Source organism: Schistocerca nitens, chromosome 8 (assembly GCF_023898315.1).
Source record: "Schistocerca nitens isolate TAMUIC-IGC-003100 chromosome 8, iqSchNite1.1, whole genome shotgun sequence".
Lineage (NCBI taxonomy): Eukaryota > Metazoa > Arthropoda > Insecta > Orthoptera > Acrididae > Schistocerca > Schistocerca nitens.
Window position 1 is genome coordinate 608830410 of NC_064621.1, and position 23269 is coordinate 608853678.

The following is a 23269-nucleotide window of genomic DNA, read 5'->3' on the forward strand; positions in this document are numbered from 1 at the left end:
GTCTCCGGCCATCCTGATTTAGGTTTTCCGTGATTTCCCTAAATCGTTTCGGGCAAATGCCAGGATGGTTCCTTTGAAAGGGCACAGCCGATTTCCTTCCAAATCTTCCCTAATTCGAGCTTGTGCTCCATCTCTAATGACCTTGTTGTTGACGGGACGTTAAACACTAATCTCCTCCTCCTCCAAAAGCTTACATTGTCTTTTTGTCTTAATAGTTTATCATCCACATTTTACCTCCATACAAGGCTGCACTTTAGACAAATGTTGTTGTTGTGGTCTTCAGTCCTGAGACTGGTTTGATGCAGCTCTCCATGCTACTCTATCCTGTGCAAGCTTCTTCATCTCCCAGTACCTACTGCAACCTACATCCTTCTGAATCTGCTTAGTGTATGCATCTCTTGGTCTCCCCCTACGATTTTTACCCTCCACGCTGCCCTCCAATACTAAATTGGTGATCCCTTGATGCCTCAGAACATGTCCTACCAACCGATCCCTTCTTCTGGTCAAGTTGTGCCACAAACTCCTCTTCTCCCCAATCCTGTTCAGTACCTCCTCATTAGTTATGTGATCTACCCATCTAATCTTCAGCATTCTTCTGTAGCACCACATTTCGAAAGCTTCTATTCTCTTCTTGTCCAAACTATTTATCGTCCATGTTTCACTTCCATACATGGCTACACTCCATACAAATACTTTCAGAAAAGACTTCCTGACACTTAAATCTATACTCGATGTTAACAAATTTCTCTTCTTCAGAAACGCTTTCCTTGCCATTGCCAGTCTACATTTTATATCCTCTCTACTTCGACCATCATCAGTTATTTTGCTCCCCAAATAGCAGAACTCCTTTACTACTTTAAGTGTCTCATTTCCTAATCTAATACCCTCAACATCACCCGACTTAATTCGACTACATTCCATTATCCTCGTTTTGCTTTTGTTGATGTTCATCTTATATCCTCCCTTCAAGACACCATCCATTCCATTCAACTGCTCTTCCAAGTCCTTTGCTGTCTCTGACAGAATTACAATGTCATCGGCGAACCTCAAAGTTTTTATTTCTTCTCCATGGATTTTAATACCTACTCCGAATTTTTCTTTTGTTTCCTTTACTGCTTGCTCAATATACAGATTGAATAACATCGGGGAGAGGCTACAACCCTGTCTTACTCCCTTCCCAACCACTGCTTCCCTTTCATGTCCCTCGACTCTTATAACTGCCATCTGGTTTCTGTACAAATTGTAAATAGCCTTTCGCTCCCTGTATTTTACCCCTGCCACCTTCAGAATTTGAAAGAGAGTATTCCAGTTAACATTGTCAAAAGCTTTCTCTAAGTCTACAAATGCTAGAAACGTAGGTTTGCCTTTCCTTAATCTTTCTTCTAAGATAAGTCGTATGGTCAGTATTGCCTCACGTGTCCCAGTATTTCTACGGAATCCAAACTGATCTTCCCCGAGGTCGACTTCTACTAGTTTTTCCATTCGTCTGTAAATAATTCGCGTTAGTATTTTGCAGCTGTGGCTTATTAAACTGATTGTTCGGTAATTCTCACATCTGTCAACACCTGCTTTCTTTGGGATTGGAATTATTATATTCTTCTTGAAGTCTGAGGGTATTTCGCCTGTTTCATACATCTTGCTCACCAGATGGTAGAGTTTTGTCAGGACTGGCTCTCCCAAGGCCGTCAGTAGTTCCAATGGAATGTTGTCTACTCCGGGGGCCTTGTTTCGACTCAGGTCTTTGAGTGCTCTGTCAAACTCTTCACGCAGTATCGTATCTCCCATTTCATCTTCATCTACATCCTCTTCCATTTCCATAATATTGTCCTCAAGTACATCGCCCTTGTATAGACCCTCTATATACTCCTTCCACCTTTCTGCTTTCCCTTCTTTGCTTAGAACTGGGTTTCCATCTGAGCTCTTGATGTTCATACAAGTGGTTCTCTTATCTCCAAAGGTCTCTTTAATTTTCCTGTAGGCAGTATCTATCTTACCCCTAGTAAGATAAGCCTCTACATCCTTACATTTGTCCTCTAGCCATCCCTGCTTAGCCATTTTGCATTTCCTGTCGATCTCATTTTTGAGACGTTTGTATTCCTTTTTGCCTGCTTCATTTACTGCATTTTTATATTTTCTCCTTTCATCAATTAAATTCAATATTTCTTCTGTTACCCAAGGATTTCTACTAGCCCTCGTCTTTTTACCTACTTGATCCTCTGCTGCCTTCACTACTTCATCCCTCAAAGCTACCCATTCTTCTTCTACTGTATTTCTTTCCCCCATTCCTGTCAATTGTTCCCTTATGCTCTCCCTGAAACTCTGTACAACCTCTGGTTCTTTCAGTTTATCCAGGTCCCATCTCCTTAAATTCCCACCTTTTTGCAGTTTCTTCAGTTTTAATCTACAGGTCATAACCAATAGATTGTGGTCAGAGTCCACATCTGCCCCTGGAAATGTCTTACAATTTAAAACCTGGTTCCTAAATCTCTGTCTTACCATTATATAATCAATCTGATACCTTTTAGTATCTCCAGGGTTCTTCCATGTATACAACCTTCTATCATGATTCTTAAACCAAGTGTTAGCTATGATTAAACCGTGCTCTGTGCAAAATTCTACCAGGCGGCTTCCTCTTTCATTTCTTAGCCCCAATCCATATTCACCTACTACGTTTCCTTCTCTCCCTTTTCCTACACTCGAATTCCAGTCACCCATAACTATTAAATTTTCGTCTCCCTTCACAATCTGAATAATTTCTTTTATTTCATCATACATTTCTTCAATTTCTTCGTCATCTGCAGAGCTAGTTGGCATATAAACTTGTACCACTGTAGTAGGTGTGGGCTTCGTATCTATCTTGGCCACAATAATGCGTTCACTAAGCTGTTTGTAGTAGCTTACCCGCGTTCCTATGTTCCTATTCATTATTAAACCTACTCCTGCATTACCCCTATTTGACTTTGTGTTTATAACCCTGTAGTCACCTGACCAGAAGTCTTGTTCCTCCTGCCACCGAACTTCACTAATTCCCACTATATCTAACTTTAACCTATCCATTTCCCGTTTCAAATTTTCTAACCTACCTGCCCGATTAAGGGATCTGACATTCCACGCTCCGATCCGTAGAACGCCAGTTTTCTTTCTCCTGATAACGACATCCTCTTGAGTAGTCCCCGCCCGGAGATCCGAATGGGGGACTATTTTACCTCCGGAATATTTTACCCAAGAGGACGCCATCATCATTTAATCATACAGTAAAGCTGCATGCCCTCGGGAAAAATTTAGACAAATATCATTAGAAAAGATCCTTAATGTTTAAATTTATGAAACTTCATGGGACATAGTTTTAATCTGCCAGGAAATTTCAAATCATGGGACATAGTTTTAATCTGCCAGGAAATTTCAAATAAGTGCACACACTGCTGCAGAATGGAAGATTCACTCTGGAAATTCAGCTTTATACTCAATGTTAACACGATTCCCATTTCTCAAAAATGTTTACCTTTGATAACAGTGCACTGTCCTTGTTTTACTTCAAAACCTCTTTTCGAGACACTATATACTCCATTTAAGCGATCTTCCAGGAGCTTTGTTGTCTCTGACAGAATTGCAATGTCATCGCCGAATCTGTTATTTTTATTTCTTCAGCACAAACTTTCATTTTCTGAAATTCTCCTCAATTTTCTTCATTAGGGACTCAATATAAAGTTAAAATGGGAGATGGGCCATGACATTGTCTCACTCCAAACTCCATTACAGCCTTCCTTCCACATTCTTAGACTCTTAGAAGTGCAGTCTACTTATAATGACAGTTCAATTCAACAGGACTGTAAGCAAACAGTTAATGAAAATAAGGAACCCATTTATTTAAAAAAAAAAACTATAGTGTAAATGCAGGCTTCTCAAAGATGACAGTAAATGCTCTAAATAGTTCAAGTCTATACATCTGGATTTTCTAAAATAGTTAAAAATTGCTGATATGAACTAAGAATTTTCAAGAATCAAACAATGGAAAATTCAGGATGCAATAATGACAATATTATGAAAAGGACAGATTCCTACTCACCATACAGTAGAGATGTTGAGTTACAGACATACACAACCAAGAGACTGCTAAGCAATTAAGCTTTTAGTGAAAGGCCTTCTTCTGAATTAGATTTCTGAATTAGATAAACACACACACACACACACACACACACACACACACACACACAGCTCCTCCACTTATGACCACTGTCTCTGACTGCCAAGGCCAGACACAGCATTTTTCAAGAATTATTTATAAGGGAAGAAAATGAATTGTCACTTACCAGCAACCTATTATTGTTAATAAATACAAGGAAATTATTTTCTGAAAAATTATAGATGCCACTCACTGACAGCTCCTACTAGTGTGACCACAAAGTAGTTGTCAAAAAACAGCATAAAAAACACCTACCACAGAAGTGGCATGTAATATATCTTCCACTGTAACAATAAAATAATCAATTGCTGATTACATTATATCATCTTCCATGTGGTAGTCACGAAGTAGAAAGCTCAGCTTTTTGAACATCTGACAGAGACAAGGGGCCTCACAGAAGCCTGAACTAAAACAAAAAGAACTCTATGCTTTTATTATCAAAATGAACTCTGAAATACTTAACACATATACGATGTATTATGATAGTGTCAAACAGAAACACTCAAATGTGAAACAGAGAACTAAATCTTAACAACAACAGGACACACATGATCTTGTGTTACAAAGACTACAGAACAACTGCTAAAATACATAGGGCAGGAATAAACGTCACTTACAATGGGCGCATTAGCTCTGTGTCATGACTGTTAGAGGTCAGCAGCACAAACACAGCATAAGGAAATAAATTCTCACCGAGTTTTGGAATCCGTCACACAGCTGATGAGTAACTGCTTACACCGGCCAGAAGGCAGAAAGTAAACCAGGCACTAAAAATCACTGTAGCAGCAATTTTCAGTAAAACAGTGAGCGCAAGGTGTAGGAAAGAACGCACTGTTCAAAAGAATCCTCCACCTTCCACAGTGAGCAGCAGCTCAGAAGGGGCTTGGCAGCACCAGAACCGTGCCACGGAGTGCCACCCAGTTCAGTTTCCAGAAAGAACTATGAGAGGTGGAGACTGAGCCACTCACGGCACCTCCCGTGGCCTCTGCTACTTCTGCTGCTGCTTTTTTCTGTGTTGGTAGACACACACAGGATTTTACTCCGGGACTTCCTAATGTCCATATGATGAAATCTGACCCAACATACAGCACCGTTCTGATTATGCATTACAATAATTTCTCTACGAGTGAGCTAGGGAGCAGACATGGGAAGCAGCAGTTCACCCAGATGAGCCTGTAAGCACCCTGATCAGAGATTTATTCCACAGAGAGACCGAAGGTGTTCTCCAGGAACTGAACTCAGAACCTCCACGTCAGAGGATCCTGTCAAGATACCTAAACTGATCTTGTAGAATACAGACTTTTCCAAAGCAATACATACTCACACTGGCAAAGCTACATCAACTGTTACATTCTGCCCATGCAATGAAAGAATATATTATAACACAATGTAATTAAATCCTGATAATACAGCCTGACAGGTGCCGACATTATCAGTCGAATGACCACAATCATGAGCCGATTACATGTTGATTACGCATGTAAATCAATTATGCATGACAAACTGAAAATACCAACATGTCATGGAAGGATTAAACTACAAGAATTAGAATAATTATGTGATTATCATATATCACTTTTATTAAAAAGTCCAAAATAGTGTTTGTGATTAAGAAAAATTCTTCCCAGTTACATTTACAATTACTCTGTGATTAATACTTTAGTGCCTGGCAGAGGATTCATCATATCCCTTTCACACTATTTCTCTACTGTTCCACTCTTGAACAGTATATGAGAAATATAAGCAGTTAAATATTTCTGTGTGAGTTCTGATTTCTCTTATTCTATTATTCTCCCTATGTACATGAGAGCCAACAAAATATTTTCGCATTAGGAGGAGAAAGTTGGTGACTTAAATTTTGTGACAAGATCCCGCAACAACAAGAAACACCTTTGTTTTAATGATGTCCACCCCAAATCCTGTATCATGTCCGTGACACTTACTCCCCTATTTCTCGATAATACAAAACGTGCTGCCCTTCTTTGACCTTTTTTATGTTCTCCTTCAATTCTACCACACAGCAATACACTAGCAGAGGACGGACAAGCGTAGTGTAGGCAGTCTTTTCAGTTTATTCGTTGCAGCTTCAAAGTATTCTGCTAATAAAAAACACTGGTTCGTCTTCCCCCCAACATATCTTCCAGTTTAAGTTATTTGTTATTGTGGTCCCTAAGTACTTAGCTGAAATGAGAGACTTCAGTCTTGTATGATTTATTGTGGAACTAAAATTTAATAGATTCCTGTTGGTACTAGTGTCAATGGCTTCACACTTACCATACATAGAGTCAACTGTTTTTGATCGTGGCAAATGGCAGCATCAGCTGCAAGCAATCTACGAGGGCTGCTCGGACTGTCTCTTAAATTTTTTATGTATATCATGAACAGCAGAGGGCCTATAACACTTCCTAGGGGAATGCCTATTACTTCTGTTCTACCCTATGACTTTTTGACAATTACTATGGACTGTGACTTTCCTAACAGGAAATCATGAATCCTGTCACACAACAGAGACGATACTCCATAGGCAAACAATTTGATTAGAAGGAGCATTTGAAGAACGGTATCAACAGCCATTTATTAATGACCTATGCAGTGGCGGAGGAAAACTTTTATCTGCACGATCTCATGTCAGTGCCATGTGGAAAGGACAACCCTAGAGCTAAAAAAGTCCTCACTTCTGCTGTAAACATATATAACAGGAGTAGGTCAGCACAGCTTCTTGCAGGGCTGGAAACATGGAGTATGCTTTTAGTTGTGAAGTCATAGTACCGACGTAATAAAATAGCTGATGACACCATGCACCCTTTCATTTGTTGCTCAGTTGTGTCTCATCTGTAGCTTATCAGATCTTCGCTAACCCAAACATCGCCAGAGCAGTCTGTTGCCATGATCATCAGTTCTCATTACCAGGGAGGCAGATCCACAGAGTCTAGCCTCGCTATTCATTGCATCGCATCTCTACAATGTGGTATCGGCGGATGCCAGCCTTGAGGCAACACACGCCTGGGGTCAAAGCTTCGAGCTGTCGGCCACCTACAAGCTGTCACTAAGGCTGTAAATGATATGGTCTGTGCTGCCCCATGCAATGAATCTCTAGAACTCTCTTGCTTAATTAACACCCTCCATTCTATCTTTTTGTAGCCCCTCCCCCCCTCCAAAGTGCATTTGAAATTCGAACCATATTCTTAGTGTCCAACACAAGTGTGGAAGTTACTCTATCTGCTGCCATCTTGTCCGGGCGTTTTCATGTGCTACAGCCTGGAGCAAGCAAACTTCTCTATATACTTAATACTTTTTCAGTGCAAATATTTTCCCATGTGAATTGAGCTATTTCCACTGATAATCTGGCATTGTGGATTAGTGACTCCCAAAAAGGAATGGCTCCATCAAATTTCATTTGTGTTGAAGAATATTTCTAAAATGAGGTAATACAAAATTCCCCTGATTGTTTTTGTCTGTAAATGTAACATCTGTCCCAATATATTTGTACAGCACGTTTCAGCAGAAACACCAGCAATAGGATGAGAAGTCTGACACTGCCACTGTCACAACAATGTGAGAATTTCTCTGGATGTAAGACAGTTGTTACCTAACAGTAGGGAAGGGAGTGACAGTTAAGAGTTTGCAGCTCCTAACATTTAGGTTTCCTGTGAGTTCCCTAATACATTTTGGGTTAATGTGGGGCTGTTTCTTCACCAAAGATGTAACATGGAACAGAAACTGCAAAAGAAGACATGTCCTACAATACAGTATTGCCTCCTAAGTTATATAGGATCACTACGTTTACTTGGCACTCCAAAAACCAGATTTTGTAAATTGATTTTCCAATACCATTCAAAATTGTGGAGATCCAGTTCTACGTGATGGTTTTCACTTCTACAATCGAATTTTGCTTCCATCTAAATGCAAAATGTGCTTGGGTTTTCAGGTTATGTTTTCCTTTTAAAAATTTTTGGCTAATGTTGACACTGCAGTGAAGAAGCAGAAACATTAGACCGATCATAAAGCTGTCTACCTCTATTAATTAACCGAAGAGAAACAGCGACTGTGCTGACTTAATCAGAAACTGGAACAGCTGCTTTTCAGACAGCATATTTGAATGGGCTAGCAAATCCATTGTCTGGGATTCTCAGTGTTGTGGGCAAGTTTGAAATAATGGAAAAACTGGCAATGAGAGCTTAGTGGCATATGTGTTGGAAAGTTAATTTTGGAATGAATCTCAGGATCTCCACTTTCTCTCTCCTCATTTCTGAAATATGAGAAAGCTTTCCTATCCAGCAGGAAAGGAAGAAATATTATGTGCTGTAGAGATCTCTGCAGGAGAATTCTGCAAAGTGCAATCGAAAAGCAGCAACTGGACGAGGGAAGGAGCAGAGAATTCAAGAGGACCAGAACTGATTACAACACTTGGTGTAACAATGTTGATGATGCGCAAAGCTATGTCGATGTGTGTCTGTGTCAAGTAACTGACATATCAGACTTGGATGACAACTGACTGCTTGATTGGTGGAAACAAAAATCACCAATACTTCCACGACTATTAGACGTGGTCTCAGCTCTCTGAAACTGCAGATGTGTGTGCAAGTTGCATTTATGTGAGTGTGTGTGTGCGTGTGTGTATGTGTGTCTACTGCTGACAAAGGCCTTAATGGCTGAAAGCTTTAATTGTGTGAATCTTTTTATTGTGCCTATCGCGACTCAGCATCTCCGCTATATGGTGAGCAGCAACTTTCCTTCTCTAGTATTGTTACATTCCATCCTGGATTTTCCATTGTTTGAAACATATTTGTGGTATTCCTGCTACTAGTGCTGCATGTGAAAGGACGTTTAGTAGGGCAGGTAAAATTATTCAGATAAAAGATTATAAATAATTCCTAAACATGGTGATGAACTTTTGTTTGTTAACAAGTATTATAAACAAGCAGACAAATGATTTCAAGCTTGTGATATATTTTAACTTAAAAATGGATAAACTAGAAGAAATTTAAGATGTATTGTTACATCACAGCTTTTTGTGTGTTGGTTACATTTCAACAAACACTAGAAACTAGAAATTGCAAAAAAAAAAAAAAAAAAAAAAACAAAAAAAAAAAAAAAACATGACTGTTTTGATTTAATAAAATTATATCGCATGTAAGTGCATACAAATTTGTTTACTATTTCTCTTCTGCACAGTGTGCTGAAATTTGTTCGTATCTGCTCTGTTTTGTTAGTTATTTGTTAGTAATTCGTAAATATTATGTATGTTTCTAATGGCATTCTAAATTATTTACATGCCTTCTTACAACCAGAGGGAAATGAGCACAACCACAAAATAATATGGGACTGAGTTAGGTACTGTGTATGAAATCAGGCATAGACAGGTGGGTATATGCTTTAGGGTACAAAAACAACTGTCAGCAACAACCCACACTGAAATTTCCCAGTACCCGTGTATAACCACCTGTTGCACATATGTAGTGTTAGAGGGTTGATGCTAGTTGGATGCAAAAATAATTTGATAAGTTGGTTGATTAGGAAATTGTTCAATAGTGATTTCATAAATGAGCAACAGTTCATACTGTCAGAACAGAAGAGGATAGATATGCACTTCGCCAGGGAGACTGCCTACAGGACTAGTTTGGAACGGGCTGCCATTGGGCAGTTTCACTCCATGGTGATGTTTTCGGTCCAATCAATTCAAAGGTGAATGTACCGCTGGGCCATAAAGCTGGCAACCATAGTCTAATCGGGATGAGAACAGAGCTCAGTTAATGTAGAGAGGCGTAGTGCAATCTGCTCCCCAAGAGGTGTTGACGAGGAAGCAGAGAGAATTAAAATTTTGTATGCAGCTAGTCTTCGGCCGACAGATATTACAGTCTAATATTGCTAGTTAGATTTTTATGAAAGAAGAGTCCAGTGTCAGGATGGACTGTAGTACAACAACGGAAAAGCGAACTTGCATTTTTGCGGAAGACACTTGGAAGCCACATGACAGGGTTCACGTGGAACCCCTCTGGGTGGAGACTTGGAGTTGGTGTTCAGCCAAAGTTACAGAATGAGAGTTGTGTCAAATGCAAAAGTCACCAGCACGGAGGTCACTAGTCTATTGATGGCAATGAGGAAGAGTGTAACACAGCATGGAGCCTTTGGGATGCCATTCTCTTGGACCCAAAGGTAGCTGAGAGATGTACAACTCTAAATCGAAACAAAACTGACAAAATTCAGTAGGTTGCCTTGAAAACCCCAGTCATGGAGGTTAAGTCAAATATATTGGTTCCAAGTGGTCTCTTATGCCTTAAGTAGCGGGGGGAGGGGGGAAAGGACTGGAATAAAGTGTTGGTAACTAAAAAGTGCTTGTTGGATTACTCTTTCTAACCCAATGAATGGTCATTTGCAGATCATCCCTACCAGTAACCACACTGACCGCAATTCGAGAACCCAGTATAATTGTCAGGCTATCACCATTTCAAGCAGTTTGTAGAGTACATTGGTGAGGCTAATCAACTGGTAGCTGTTGATGCATGTGGGGTTTTCCGTTGCTTTAAGGATTGGGACAATGATACTGTCATACCACTGCAAAGGGAAAACAGCTTAGAGCCTAATGCTGCTGAAGACCCTCGGTAGATGACGTTTTTGAGTACCATTCAGCTGTAAGATCATCTGATCAAGACGCAAATCACGGCATGGTGCCATATTGCATGATAAGTCAAGAGCCTGGAGCAGTTCCCAATGAGTGAAAGTTTCATAATATAATTCACCTTGGCAGGAGGGGTAGAAGGACAGGGAGATGTCTTCAACTTGTCATTTATGCGTTCAAAAGGTAGCCAGGTGAGAAGAGTGGGCCAACACTGTTGCAAAGTGAGCAGCAAGAACTGACACATCGGTACAAATAATACCCTGAAGGAAGCAATGCATAACAGTTGTTAATCTTCGACAGTACACAAGACTACAGAGGTTGGCTCACACCTGTGAACAAGGAGGATACTTTCTCAAGTGAGGAGACAGAGCACTCCCACAATTTCCTCTCACTGCATTTAATTAGACAGTGAGTCTTACGGTGAAACAACTTAAAAGTGAGGAGGTTTGTGGGTAAAGGACGCAGCTTGAGACACGTAAGGGCCTTCCGACAACCCTGAAGAGCTTTTGCAATGTCTTTGGTCCACCACGGCACCAGCCAACTATGGGAGAGACCTATACAAAACAGGAAGAGCAGCTTCAGGAGCACAGGTGACCACATCAGAGACATCACCCAGAACCTCACCAGTCCAATCTGACAGAAAAGGGCCGAAGCTACAGCAGGGATATACAAATGCCAGATGGATCTTCAAAGAACTTATCAGGGTAACTGGTCTATCAGGTAGTGAGAAGGAAGTGACAGGATCACCAAAGAGTGGTCACTGTCACAAAAATCGTTATGTAGCGTGGACTGTAGCGAAACCACAAAACTGAGGAAGAAATCGCAAAGTTGATAGCCAAAATACAAAATGGTGCCATGCCCAGCAATGATGTGGGTAGGAGTACTGTCACTGAGGCAGCACAAATTAATATTGAAAAGAATCTGTTAGGTACATGTTCCGTAGATCGTTTGAACGATTCTCTTATCAAAATGATGGGGAACAAATCAATTTACATGTACCGGTACACATAATTAGTGTTAATTAATGAACACATTATTTTTTTAGTCCTGTTCATGCTACTGTACTTAAAACAAGTTAGTGGGTTTTTTTATGGGCTATGAATTTTTAAATTGAAATTAGTTGATGAAGTATAAGTTGTCCAACAGAAATGATTTTAGGTTAGATTTAAAACTTGCTTCTCTACCTGTGAGATTTTGTGGTATTGCAGAATGATCAAAAAATTTGTTGCTCCACATTAAACTCATTTCTGAGCCATTGATATCTTTAATAATGGGTAATAAAGGCTATTTCTCTCCTCTATTGTTGTAGGTTCGGCTATCACTATTCTCCTCAAATTGTTGGTTGCTTGGTTGATTTGATGGTGGGGACCAAACAGCAAGTTCATCGGTCCCATCGAATTAGGGAAGGAAATTGGCTGTGCCCTTTCAAAGGAACCATCCCAGCATTTGCATCAAGTGATTTAAGGAAATCATGGAAAACCTAAATCAGGATGGCTGGATGCAGGTTTGAACCCCATCCTCCCAAACACGAGTCTAGTGTGCTAACCACTGCGCCACCTCGTTCGGTCTCAAATTGTGATAAATTATTTAGATGAATTTCACTAGTGAATGTATGTGCTGTGACGGTGTGGTTAAAATTCCCAACTTCTTGAAGAGATACTTACATGACGACCACAGGTGAACACTGCATATCATTCTTACTGCTCACTTTTGTGCATTCAGTACATTCTAAGTGATTAGTTCCCCAGAAAATTATTTCATAAGACATTTCCGAGTGGAAATATGCAAAAAATGTCAGGAGAATAATCATTTGTTTCCAAGACTAGCAATTATACAAAGAGCACATGTCGACGAATATAATTGTTTGAGAAGCTCATAATATACTCATCATTCCAGTTCGTTTTCATCAATATCTACACTAAATATTTTGGACCAGTCTATTCTGTTTACTGTGTCCTGTTCATGTGCTATGTCAATCGCTGGTATACTCTCTGTGTTGCACAAAACTGACTATAGTGTATTTTTCTCAAAATTAAGAGAGTGTATCTTAAGAGAACCACTTCATAATTCTTTGGAAAATATCATTTGCCAACTCTTCTGTTGCCTTCTCTCTAATGGGATTTGTTATAACACTAGTACTGTCTGCAAAAATTACCAATTCTGCTTCTGGAATGTTAAGTGGAAGGTCATTCACATATATAAGGAACAGGAGTGGACCTAAAATTGAACCTGTGCGACTCCCTTTGTGATTTCTCCTGTCACTAAAATTTTCTACCTTTCCAACAACGTCTCAGTTATTCAATACAACTTTTTTTTGCAGTCTGTTTGTTGAGTATCATCAAAACCAGTTCTATAAAAACATTCAATTTCATATAACCTGAGATGTTCTAAGAGTTACATGATCTACACAATCAAACACCTTGGAAAGATGACACAAAATACCAGTTGGCATTATTTTATAATATATAAATTGCAATATTAGGTGGGTGAATGTATAAAAGGTATCCTCAGTTGAGTAAACTTTCTGGAATTGAAACTGTGAAATGCTAAGCAAATTGTTTCTCCTTAAATGGGAGATGCCTCCTGATTCCATGATGTGCATCTAAGTAGACGCCAGTGATGAAACAGAACGATAATTATTTAAGTCTTTCTTGTCAGCTTTCTTATAAAGAGGCTTAACAACTGCATATTGTAACCTGTCTGGAAAAATCCTCTGTGCCAACGACACATTACATATGTTACCAAGAAAATTATTTATTAAGTTAGAGCTACTTTTCGGATTTCTGTTGGAAATTTCACCAATTCCGTATAAGCCTTCATATTTTAGAATTTTTATAATTCTAATTTGAGTGAAGGATGCTGGTGCTACTTCTTGCTGTGCAAAGTCTTTAGGACTGATATTTTTAGTGTACTCTCTTGCTGATTCAACTGAACCATTTAACCCTAGTTTTGTTGTACTGCTCCATTTAGGAGATGATTCTTCAATGTACTTGCAACCTCTGAATTGTCAGTCACAACATTTCCATTTAGTTTAATCATTTGGTATCTTGTTCACTGACTGGCTGTCCTGTCTCCTGTATGACAATATTCCATATGCCCAAGACATGAGGAAGAGCAGCATCGGACATAAATTTTTAATCTGTTTATTACAGACTGATTTCAGCTATTGTGTAGCTATCTTCAGTGCAATTATATCCAAGTCAAGATGGACATCATAAATACAATCGCACATGGTACCACACTGACATTACAAATAACAAACTGTTACCTGTATGGTCAATGATGCCCTTCCTCCTATCTTGGGCTTCATTAACACAGTCGTGGAGCAAGCTGTTACTAATGGAAACAAACCTGGAGAATATCCTGTATAGTTTTAATCTTACTATCTGCGACTGATTGCTAACTTCCTTTCTGCTCTAATTACATCGCAGTTTCTGTGGACAACATAATCCAACTCGATTATTATCTGCATAATTAATTTCTGTCAGAAAGTGCATTCTTCTAGACATTTCAATGGCTTCCCTTAAAATATAACAGTATGTAAGTAATGTCAGACCTTGACTTATTCTGGCTTTTACATAAATTTCCCTAAGCCTGAGAGATTTTAATTCCCTTAGTTATCCATGGCTTACGCGTTTTGTAATGGGTTTTCTGAATAACGTATCAGGAAAGCTACTTTCAAATAAAAATTAAAAAAAGCCCATAAATAGATTGTAAGTATACTGGTACAAACGCAACTAAAAAAACAATGTGTTCATTAAAGTTAACTTGTTTCAAATCGTTTCAATAAAAAGAATTGTTGAAATAATCTGTGGAACATGTAACTACCTAGGTTAAAAGCAGAAGGCCCGCACGAGACAAAGTGGTGCTTCCCCACATGGGATGCTGCACATTCAAATACTGATGTAACAGATGAAATAGAATTGGAAGGGGGGGGGAGGGGGGTTGGATTAAGTTGGACATCTTAAGGTATGTACGTGTTCCATCTGGAGGTAAACAAACATTAAAAATGGTGATCGCCAGCACTGTTTGCCATTGCCGTGCTGTTTATTTCAGTGTGGCATGATGATTTACGTGCAAACCAATGTTCAGATCTCCCCAGGTGGTCTCACAGGGCCAGTACAGTACTGACAGAATGCAGTGCAGAGTTAGGGAGTGGTCATCAACGAACCATGTTTCTTGGAGAGCAACACAGATTGCTAAACAATAGGAAATTTGCTGTTGGAGTCCTGAGGATGGGAGTGGAACAACATCAATGAAAGCTGCCTTGGTGTTTGATGACAGCGGAAGGGGGAGGGAGGAGTGGGGGAGGGGTTATCTGCCACCTCAGGGGGCACTGGAGGTGCCTTCTTCAAAGATGCCCTGTCGCCGGTAGACACCAGAGGACGAAGCTGCTTCTCCAGTCAGATACGGGAAGTGTGCCCTGAAGATGGTGCCACAAGAGCCAAGAGAGGTGAGCGTTCACCACCTCCACAGTCAGGTTTATTTGTAGGCTATCAGTGTCAATGTCAAGGGGGCAAATACACAGGGCACTGCCGATAACATGTCCGCAACAGAGGCAAAGGTTGATTTCACCAAGAGTGGACAATCTGACCTCCATTTTCTGCATTTTTCCATTCCATTCCTTGAGCAGGACAGCACACTCCAGGAATTAAGGTAGATGACACAGACACGTGGCAGTGCACATGGAGAACTTTCATGAAGTGGTTGGTCACAGACCCCGCAATTTGGGTCATATGCTCACTGGGAAAACATCTGCCTGAAGTGTTGGCTTTTAAAACACTAAATCGGGGACGGAGAATACGACTTTACTGCAGCGGTAACAAATGTTTTGGATCTTTTCTGGAAGCAAATACCTATAACAAGTAAGGATGACTTTGCTGGCATCTAATATGTGTCTGTCTGCCCCAATGTACACCAAGCAAAAAGTGGATCCCTCACCTCTCTGAGTGTTCTCATAGTTCTTCGTCCGTCTGCAGTGTTAGGTCCCACTGAAAAACTAGCTCCTATATCATGTTGCGGTTCTTATACCGTTTGATGGTAACAGGTCAACATGAAGCTGTTTGTATGAGTGTGCCACCCAGAAATTGATAGGCCGCCTTAATTATGATGGAACCACTCACAGTTGCTAAGGGAAGATAGTTTACAAAATTGTTAAGGCTTTCGTGGGCACTTGTTGACAAACTGCCTATTGGCTTCTGTCTCGGGTTCTTCGGCCGACGTTCATCTGATGATATTTCTGACATTTCGCCAGCACGAGTGGCTGGCATTGTCAAAGCTTCACCTTCCATTGCCGGTGGTGAACTGGAGCCGAGCTCGCGGGCGCAGGCTATATGTACCTGGCGCGCCAACGTCCGAGGGCTTCTCCGCTGTCATTTCCGGTGTGGTTCTCCTCTTGCTACCTGCGACGGTCTTTCGCTGCAGTACGGGAAGCCAGGATCCGTTTATCTTAAGGCTTTCCCCTTTCTTGTTGCATCTGTTCGCGTGTTTTTGTATTTCTACAGCTTCTGTGAACAAGCGCGTGTGATAGTGCTTCTCTACAGCCAGAACTTCCGTGTCAGCGAATTTTATTACGTGGTCGGTCTCATTCAGTGCGTGCTCTGCCACAGCCGATTTCTCCACCTGCCCCAACCCGCAATGTCGCTTACACTCTTTGATCCTGGTGTTAATGGATCGTCCAGTCATTCCGACATGAACTTTTCCGCATGTGCATTGTATACGGTATATTCCCGACATTGCAAGTGGGTCTCTTTTCTCCTTCGCCGATCTAAGACACTCTTTGATCTTCCTTGTCAGGTTGAAAATCGTCTTTACGCCATGTTTGCGCAATATACGGCCGATTCTGTCCGTCACTCTGGGAATGTATGGCAAAAAGGCCGTACCCGACATTTCTTTTTCTGGTTCCTTACTTCGCCGAGTGTTTGGCTCTGTTACACTTCTAATGTAATTTGTGGAGTACCCATTGCTCCTCAGAACAGTTTCCAGGTGTTGCATTTCTCGTTTGAGGTGTTGAGGCTCACATATTCGTCCTGCTCTCGTTACGAGCGTACTAATCATGCCTCTTTTCTGGCTCGGGTGGTGGTTTGACAGTTTGTGCAGGTATCGGTCCGTGTGTGTCGGTTTTCGAGACACGCTGTGTCCCAGGTTTTCGCCTTCCCTTGTGACCAGCACATCTAGAAATGGCAGTTTCTTGTCCTTTTCTACTTCCATGGTAAATGTTATGTTGGCATGGAGGCTGTTCAAGTGCCTTAGGAAGTCACCGAGGTGTTCTTCACCGTGGCTCCACACCACGAAAGTATCATCGACGTACCTGTACCACACCTTAGGTTTGCAAGTCGCCGAGTCCAGTGCCTGTGCTTCGAATTGTTCCATGAAGAAGTTGGCCACCACTGGACTGAGAGGATTACCCATGGCGACGCCTTCCAGCTGTTCGTAGAAATCGCCATTCCAAGTGAAATAGCTCGTGGTGAGACATGCATGGAAGAGCTTTCTGATGTCTAGCGGGAACATGGAACTGATGTGCTCCAGAGCGTCACTGAGGGGCACTTTCGTAAATAACGAAACAACATCAAAGCTGACCAGGATGTCGTTTGGCGCAAGTTTCAGTTTCTTCAGCTTCTCAATGAAATGTCCTGAGTCCTTAATGTATGTGTCGGTCTTCCCCACGTGTGGCTGGAGCAGAGAGGCCAAGTGTTTTGCCAGTTTATACGTTGGTGAGCCAGGAGCGCTAACGATCGGTCTCAGTGGAACGTCGTTCTTATGGATCTTGGGTAATCCACACAGCCAAGGTGGTAGGGCTTCTGTGTTGCGCAGGTTTCTCTGTATGTCCGCCGCCAGAGAAGACGCCTTGATTAATCGATTCGTATTCCGAGTGATACGCTGCGTCGGAGCCGCACCGGAAATGACCGGAAGATAGTTTGCCAAATAAGCTTTCAATATTGCCTACAAAAGACACCAGATTAGTTAGAAAGAAAAGACCATCCGTCTGTTCAGATCCAAATCAGGAATAGAGGGGAATAACTGTCCGCAAGTCATTTGATTTTGTTTTTATCCTACAGCAGAGTCAAGGAGGGAATGTTGCTAGCACTGTAACAATTGACAATAAATTGCACTCTGTCTGAAGAAACTGCCAGGATCTCGCAGCCACCAGTTGATAACTTTGATGTTTTATGATGTCAAATACCCACCACGACGCTACCTACTCTGATAGACGGCTCTCTCCTAGGGCATAGCCCACCCAGAGCAAAGACCAACTTGTGTGGTGGCCGATGTCCTGGTGCACCCAGACAGACAGGCACTGTGTGTGTGTGTGTGTGTGTGTGTGTGTGTGTGTGTGTGTGTGTGTGTGTGTGTGTGTGTGTGTTTGGGGGGGGGGAGGGGGGGAGATGACAGCTCGGACATCAATAATGCATTCCCCAAATGGTCAGGGAGCTAACACCGTACGGATAACTGGTGACCTCCAACACAGACTGACTACTGTGCTGCGTAGAGAGTGATCTTCCTGCTCAACCTGTAAAGGAATTGGGGAAAGGTGGAGCTCAAACCCTTGTGTGGGGATAAAGTTGAATAAGTCAGAATCGATGCCTTACGAGCAAGCTAGGTTGTCAGCAGAAAATCTGTCATAGAGGACAAGTTAGAGAAAAGGCATAGTCAGAGAGTAGAACTGCAGGATAGGAAAGGAAGAAGCAATGCTACAGCCTGGGGCACCATGTACACACTAAAAAATGTTGTTCAAAGGTTGGTAGCAAGCCTCTCGTCTCAACACTACTTTGCTAATTTCGTTAGGTAGAAGACAAAACTAGCAATTCACTCAAAGACACAAGAGCCCTAAATAACTGAAGACATTGCTTCAAAATATTAGTGTACAACATATAAAACTAAACTTTCTTAACCGCCCGCCCCCCCCCTACACACACACACACACACACACACACACTCTCTCTCTCTCTCTCTCTCTCTCTCTCTCTCTCTCTCTCTCTCTCTCTCTCTATCATGTATATCGTTCGCATGGGGCTATATTTTTTCTATGTACTATGATTGTAAAAATGGTTTATCTCACACCATAGGGAGAGTTAACTATTATGACGCACTGAACTAGGGTGATTTAAAATGGGGCAAACATGCAGACTTTGTCAGTACCAGGTAGAGTGCCTGCAGTTACCTTTAAACAGAGTGCCTTTCATGCATGTCTGAAATATGATTTCATATTGTGGCAAAACTCTTCTGCAGCTTCTACTTTTGGAATCAAAGTGAAAAACGCTAAGGTTATTACAGGAAGAGCAAATACTAGTGCAAACCATGATTTAAAAACAAGAAAATGTATTACCTTTACCATGAATATATATTATGTATATACTAAGTTGTATAAAACAAAATGTAATGAGGAAACATGGGACATACCCAAGAACAGAGCAAGATTACAAGGAGACTCACAACTTTCCTATGCCAATACAAATATGTTTCATAAATGTAGATTCTATATGAGAACAAAACTGTTCAATAAAATGTCACAAAATAAAACATGCTTAGTAAATAAGAATGCATCTGAAAGACCTACTACAAAATATTTTCAACAGGCCCCTACCACTTCGTCTATGCAATATCTGAATTTCTAATGCAGGATCTACATGCAAAATATACGTTAATATTTTTCCTAGTAAACACTAGATTTAAGTAAAATGTCCAATAACATCCAATATATTCTTGTGTATACGTAAATGCATATAAAAGTGTCAATGTATCTGCAAAAATCACTGTATCCAAACTGACAACATCCATACATTGCAAAATGTCTACGGATGGCTAAATAAATAAATAAATAAATAAATAAATCAAAAGTGCCACAGTCGAACACTTGTCCTGTCATCATATTGTACAAGGCACATTTACATATACTGTAATTTTTGAACTATTTACTTTCGTTGTATTGTAATGGTAAATCCTACATCACTGAAACATGATGCCTGTCGAATAAATGAACAGCTAAATTGACTGATTTATGACGATGTTCGTTAAAAGGGGAACGATAATAGCCAACAAACAAAATGTTACTTGCACATAGGATTTTCTCAAAGTGCATTGGTATCGGCTTATTAATAAGTGCTTGTTGCAAATAAAATGAGTATCATACGGTTACGCCACACGTAACCCAGTAATTTGCGTATTACATTCCTACACATTTACACGAGTATGACATATTTGCTCTGCGATGTAAATACATGATACACGAGATGATACTTGTACGATAAAAACAAAATCTGAACATAATTTATGAATAATGTTCGCTATTGTTTACACGCAACAACCTGTTGCGTGGCTTGCTACTCTTTCAGAAGTAAATGATCGGACTTGAAAATTGAATACCATATAAAACATTGACCGTACTGCTACCTTTAAATCGATGATCAGTCATTTGAATGTAATACATTGATCTCAGAAAATATCAATTAATGACAGGGTCTAATGAGTTACGTAATATTATGAATTGCTGATGGCTGGAGAAGTACGAATCAGCATTTCTAAACAAATCCCACTGCACGTACCATTTTCCCCACGAACTCCTCCTTGGTTGTTCTTTCAATATTGATGGTTTCTTCGCAGATATGCCACTTCTAATTTAATTTCTGGTGCATCAAATATTACTTCCGGCAATTTTTTGCAATAATTTAAATTCGCGCCTCGCAGAATACGTGCTACAGTAAACAGGCAAAGATAATCAGATTCATTGAAGATACTCAACTTTTGACCCAGAGAACAACAAGGAGGTTTGAATTTTTTGAAAAACCGTAAAATGCGTGACAAGCGACTTAAACTGAGTTTAAACAGGCATGAATTTCTTATATGTGCATTTCCCCACCACTACGCTTAGGTGCACGTTAAAATTTCCACACATCGAAGTTGGAAAAGCTACTTACGAGAATTCCAAGGTAGCTGCAAGTGAAATTAGCAGTAGAGGAATTTAGCAAATTTTAACCGGGGTCTTATGGTGCCGTTGATGAACACAAATCAGACATACAAAACTTGGCTATCTCTTAGGAATCGTGGGTACATCCAGTAGACTAATTGGAGGAGTTAAATGCAAAGGCCGACGTTTGGTTCTACAATCATCTTGAACGAGTAAAATCAATTTTGAAATATTTGTGAGCTATATTTCTCGCTCTGTACAAAAGTCTAATAAGCGTACATAACATGCCGTGCCAGCTCACATTACATTACAAGTAACACTGAAACACCTGGCAACTGGAGTCACTGCAATAATGCCTACACTCTTAACACCAAAAAATAATGCACGGCTAAGTAATTATCCGAATGAGACTAAAATCAGTGAATATGATGAACATGTACAAACAAACTAATGATTACAATTTCAGAAAAAAGTGGATGATTTACTCAAGAGTAACAGTTTCACAAATTAATAACATGTTGGTCCACCTCTGGCCCTTATCCAAGCATTCGTTTGGCTTGGCACCGATTGATATAACTGTTGGACGTCCTCCTGAGTGCTGAATTCTGTCCAATTCGCCCGTAGATAATCAAATCCCGTGCTGGTAGGACGGCCCAGTCCATAATGCTCCAAATGTTCTCCATTGGGGAGAGATCCAGCGATCTTTCTGACCAAGATAGGGTTTGGCAAGCACAAGGCCAGGTAACAGAAACTCTCGAGGTGTGCGAGCAGGCATTATCTTGCTGAAATGTAAGCGCAGGATGGCTTGATATGAAAGATAACTACAAGGGGCTTAGAATATCGTCGATGTATCACTGAGCCGCAAGAGTGCTTCGGATTACACCAAAGAGATCCTGCTATGAAATGAAATGGCACTCCAAACAATCATTTGTGGCTCTCGGTTCATGTGGCAGGCGACAGTCTTGTTGGTATCCCACTGCTGACTGAGGTGTCTCCAGACATGTCTTTGCTGATCATTGGGGCTCACTTTGAAGAGAGACTCATTACTGAAAACAGTTCTGCTCCAATATACTATTTAAAATACAGTCGTAGGTTGCAGAATATTACTTATTAACTCAAGAACGACGCGTTTCGGCATCATCAGGTATCTGCAAATATAAGGGAGACTACGATATTACAACAAATCTGGTGTGGTCATATTCTGGACTACTGTAAGTTTCAAAAACTCACCGAACCAAATTATATAGAGAAACGTAGTGTAACTCACGTTAAAAGAAATTTTCTGCCAAAATATATCAGTCAAGAAGGGATGTTGCTGCATAAAACATACTAAAAGGCAACATACACGGAACAATATTAAAAATTAATGAAATAAAATCACGACATCGGGTATTTGTAGAGAGTGAAAGAGAAACCGAAAATGCATAGTACCTCATGGAGGTGGTTACTGGCATAGTAGCGTAGAACAGGGGTACAAAGAAGGAGCCCCCTAGAAGATTGCGAGCCTAAAGACTGAAGACAGACACAATCGGGCGTACCCTGGAAACGGTGAAAGATTTCACCGGCTAATCCTTCTAACACCAGATCAAGTTAAAGTCCAAAACCAAATTAACATCAAGATGCAACGGCCTTTATCAAGACCACCCCTTGTGACGATGTCGATAAATATTGAGGGATTCTCTAGTCATAAGAGTGTTTTATTAGCAGACATGTGCTGCAAGCATAAATGCGACGTATTGTTGATGCAGGAAACACACCAGGGAGCCACCAGCCACAGACCTAAAATAGCAGGAATGGATTTGGCCATTGAAAGACCTCACGACAAGTATGGGAGTGCGATTTTCATCAGACTCGGGCTCAACATAACATCAGCCGCAATGACAGAAGTAAATAACATTGAAGTACTTACCATTCGCGCCCAGAAGTTCTCTGTGACGTCTGTGTACAAACCACCAGATGTGGACTTTTTTTTCCATGAACCAAACAATTTTACATATGACCATATTAATTTTGTCATGGGCGATTTCAACTGCCATGGTGAAGCATGGGGATATAATGAGACTGATGAGAATGGTGTACAGCTTGAATCCTGGGTTGACACTAATGACCTACAACTCATTTATGACCCAAAACAGCCAGCATCGTTCAACAGCAGAAGATGAAGAAGGGGATATAATCCTGACAACATCTTTGTGAGTAGGAAGTTGGCAGCACAGTGCATGAAGCTTGTTGAAGAATCTATCCCAAGTACACAACACAGACCCATCATTTGTGCTGTGAATGCCATGGTTAAACCATAGGAGGTGCCTTTCCGAAGACGGTTCAATTTAAAAAAGGCAGACTGGCAGAAATTTAAAGAGCAATTGGACGAAGAAATTGAGAAAATCCCTCCTCGACCAGATGAGTATGGTAGATTTATCGATCTTGTGAAAGGGATCTCAAGGAAAAACATCCCAAGGGGTTGCCGTACCCAGTACATCCAGGGTCTGACCGGCAGCAGCAAGGTCTTACTTGACAGGTACCAAAAGCTGTTCACTCAGGACCCCTTCAGCGAAAATACGAT

General features: G+C 40.7%; 1 protein-coding gene across 1 annotated transcript in view; it reads right to left on the minus strand.

Moving 5' to 3' along the window:
* Positions 1 to 20489, minus strand: part of LOC126198502 (phosphoribosylformylglycinamidine synthase) — a 214493-nt gene extending 194004 nt beyond the window's left edge. The window contains exon 1 of the mRNA XM_049934881.1: positions 20345 to 20489. Coding sequence (XP_049790838.1) covers positions 20345 to 20347 — 3 coding nt within the window. The 5' untranslated portion in view covers positions 20348 to 20489. The remainder of the gene's footprint in view (positions 1 to 20344) is intronic.
* Positions 20490 to 23269: the final 2780 nt, after the last annotated feature.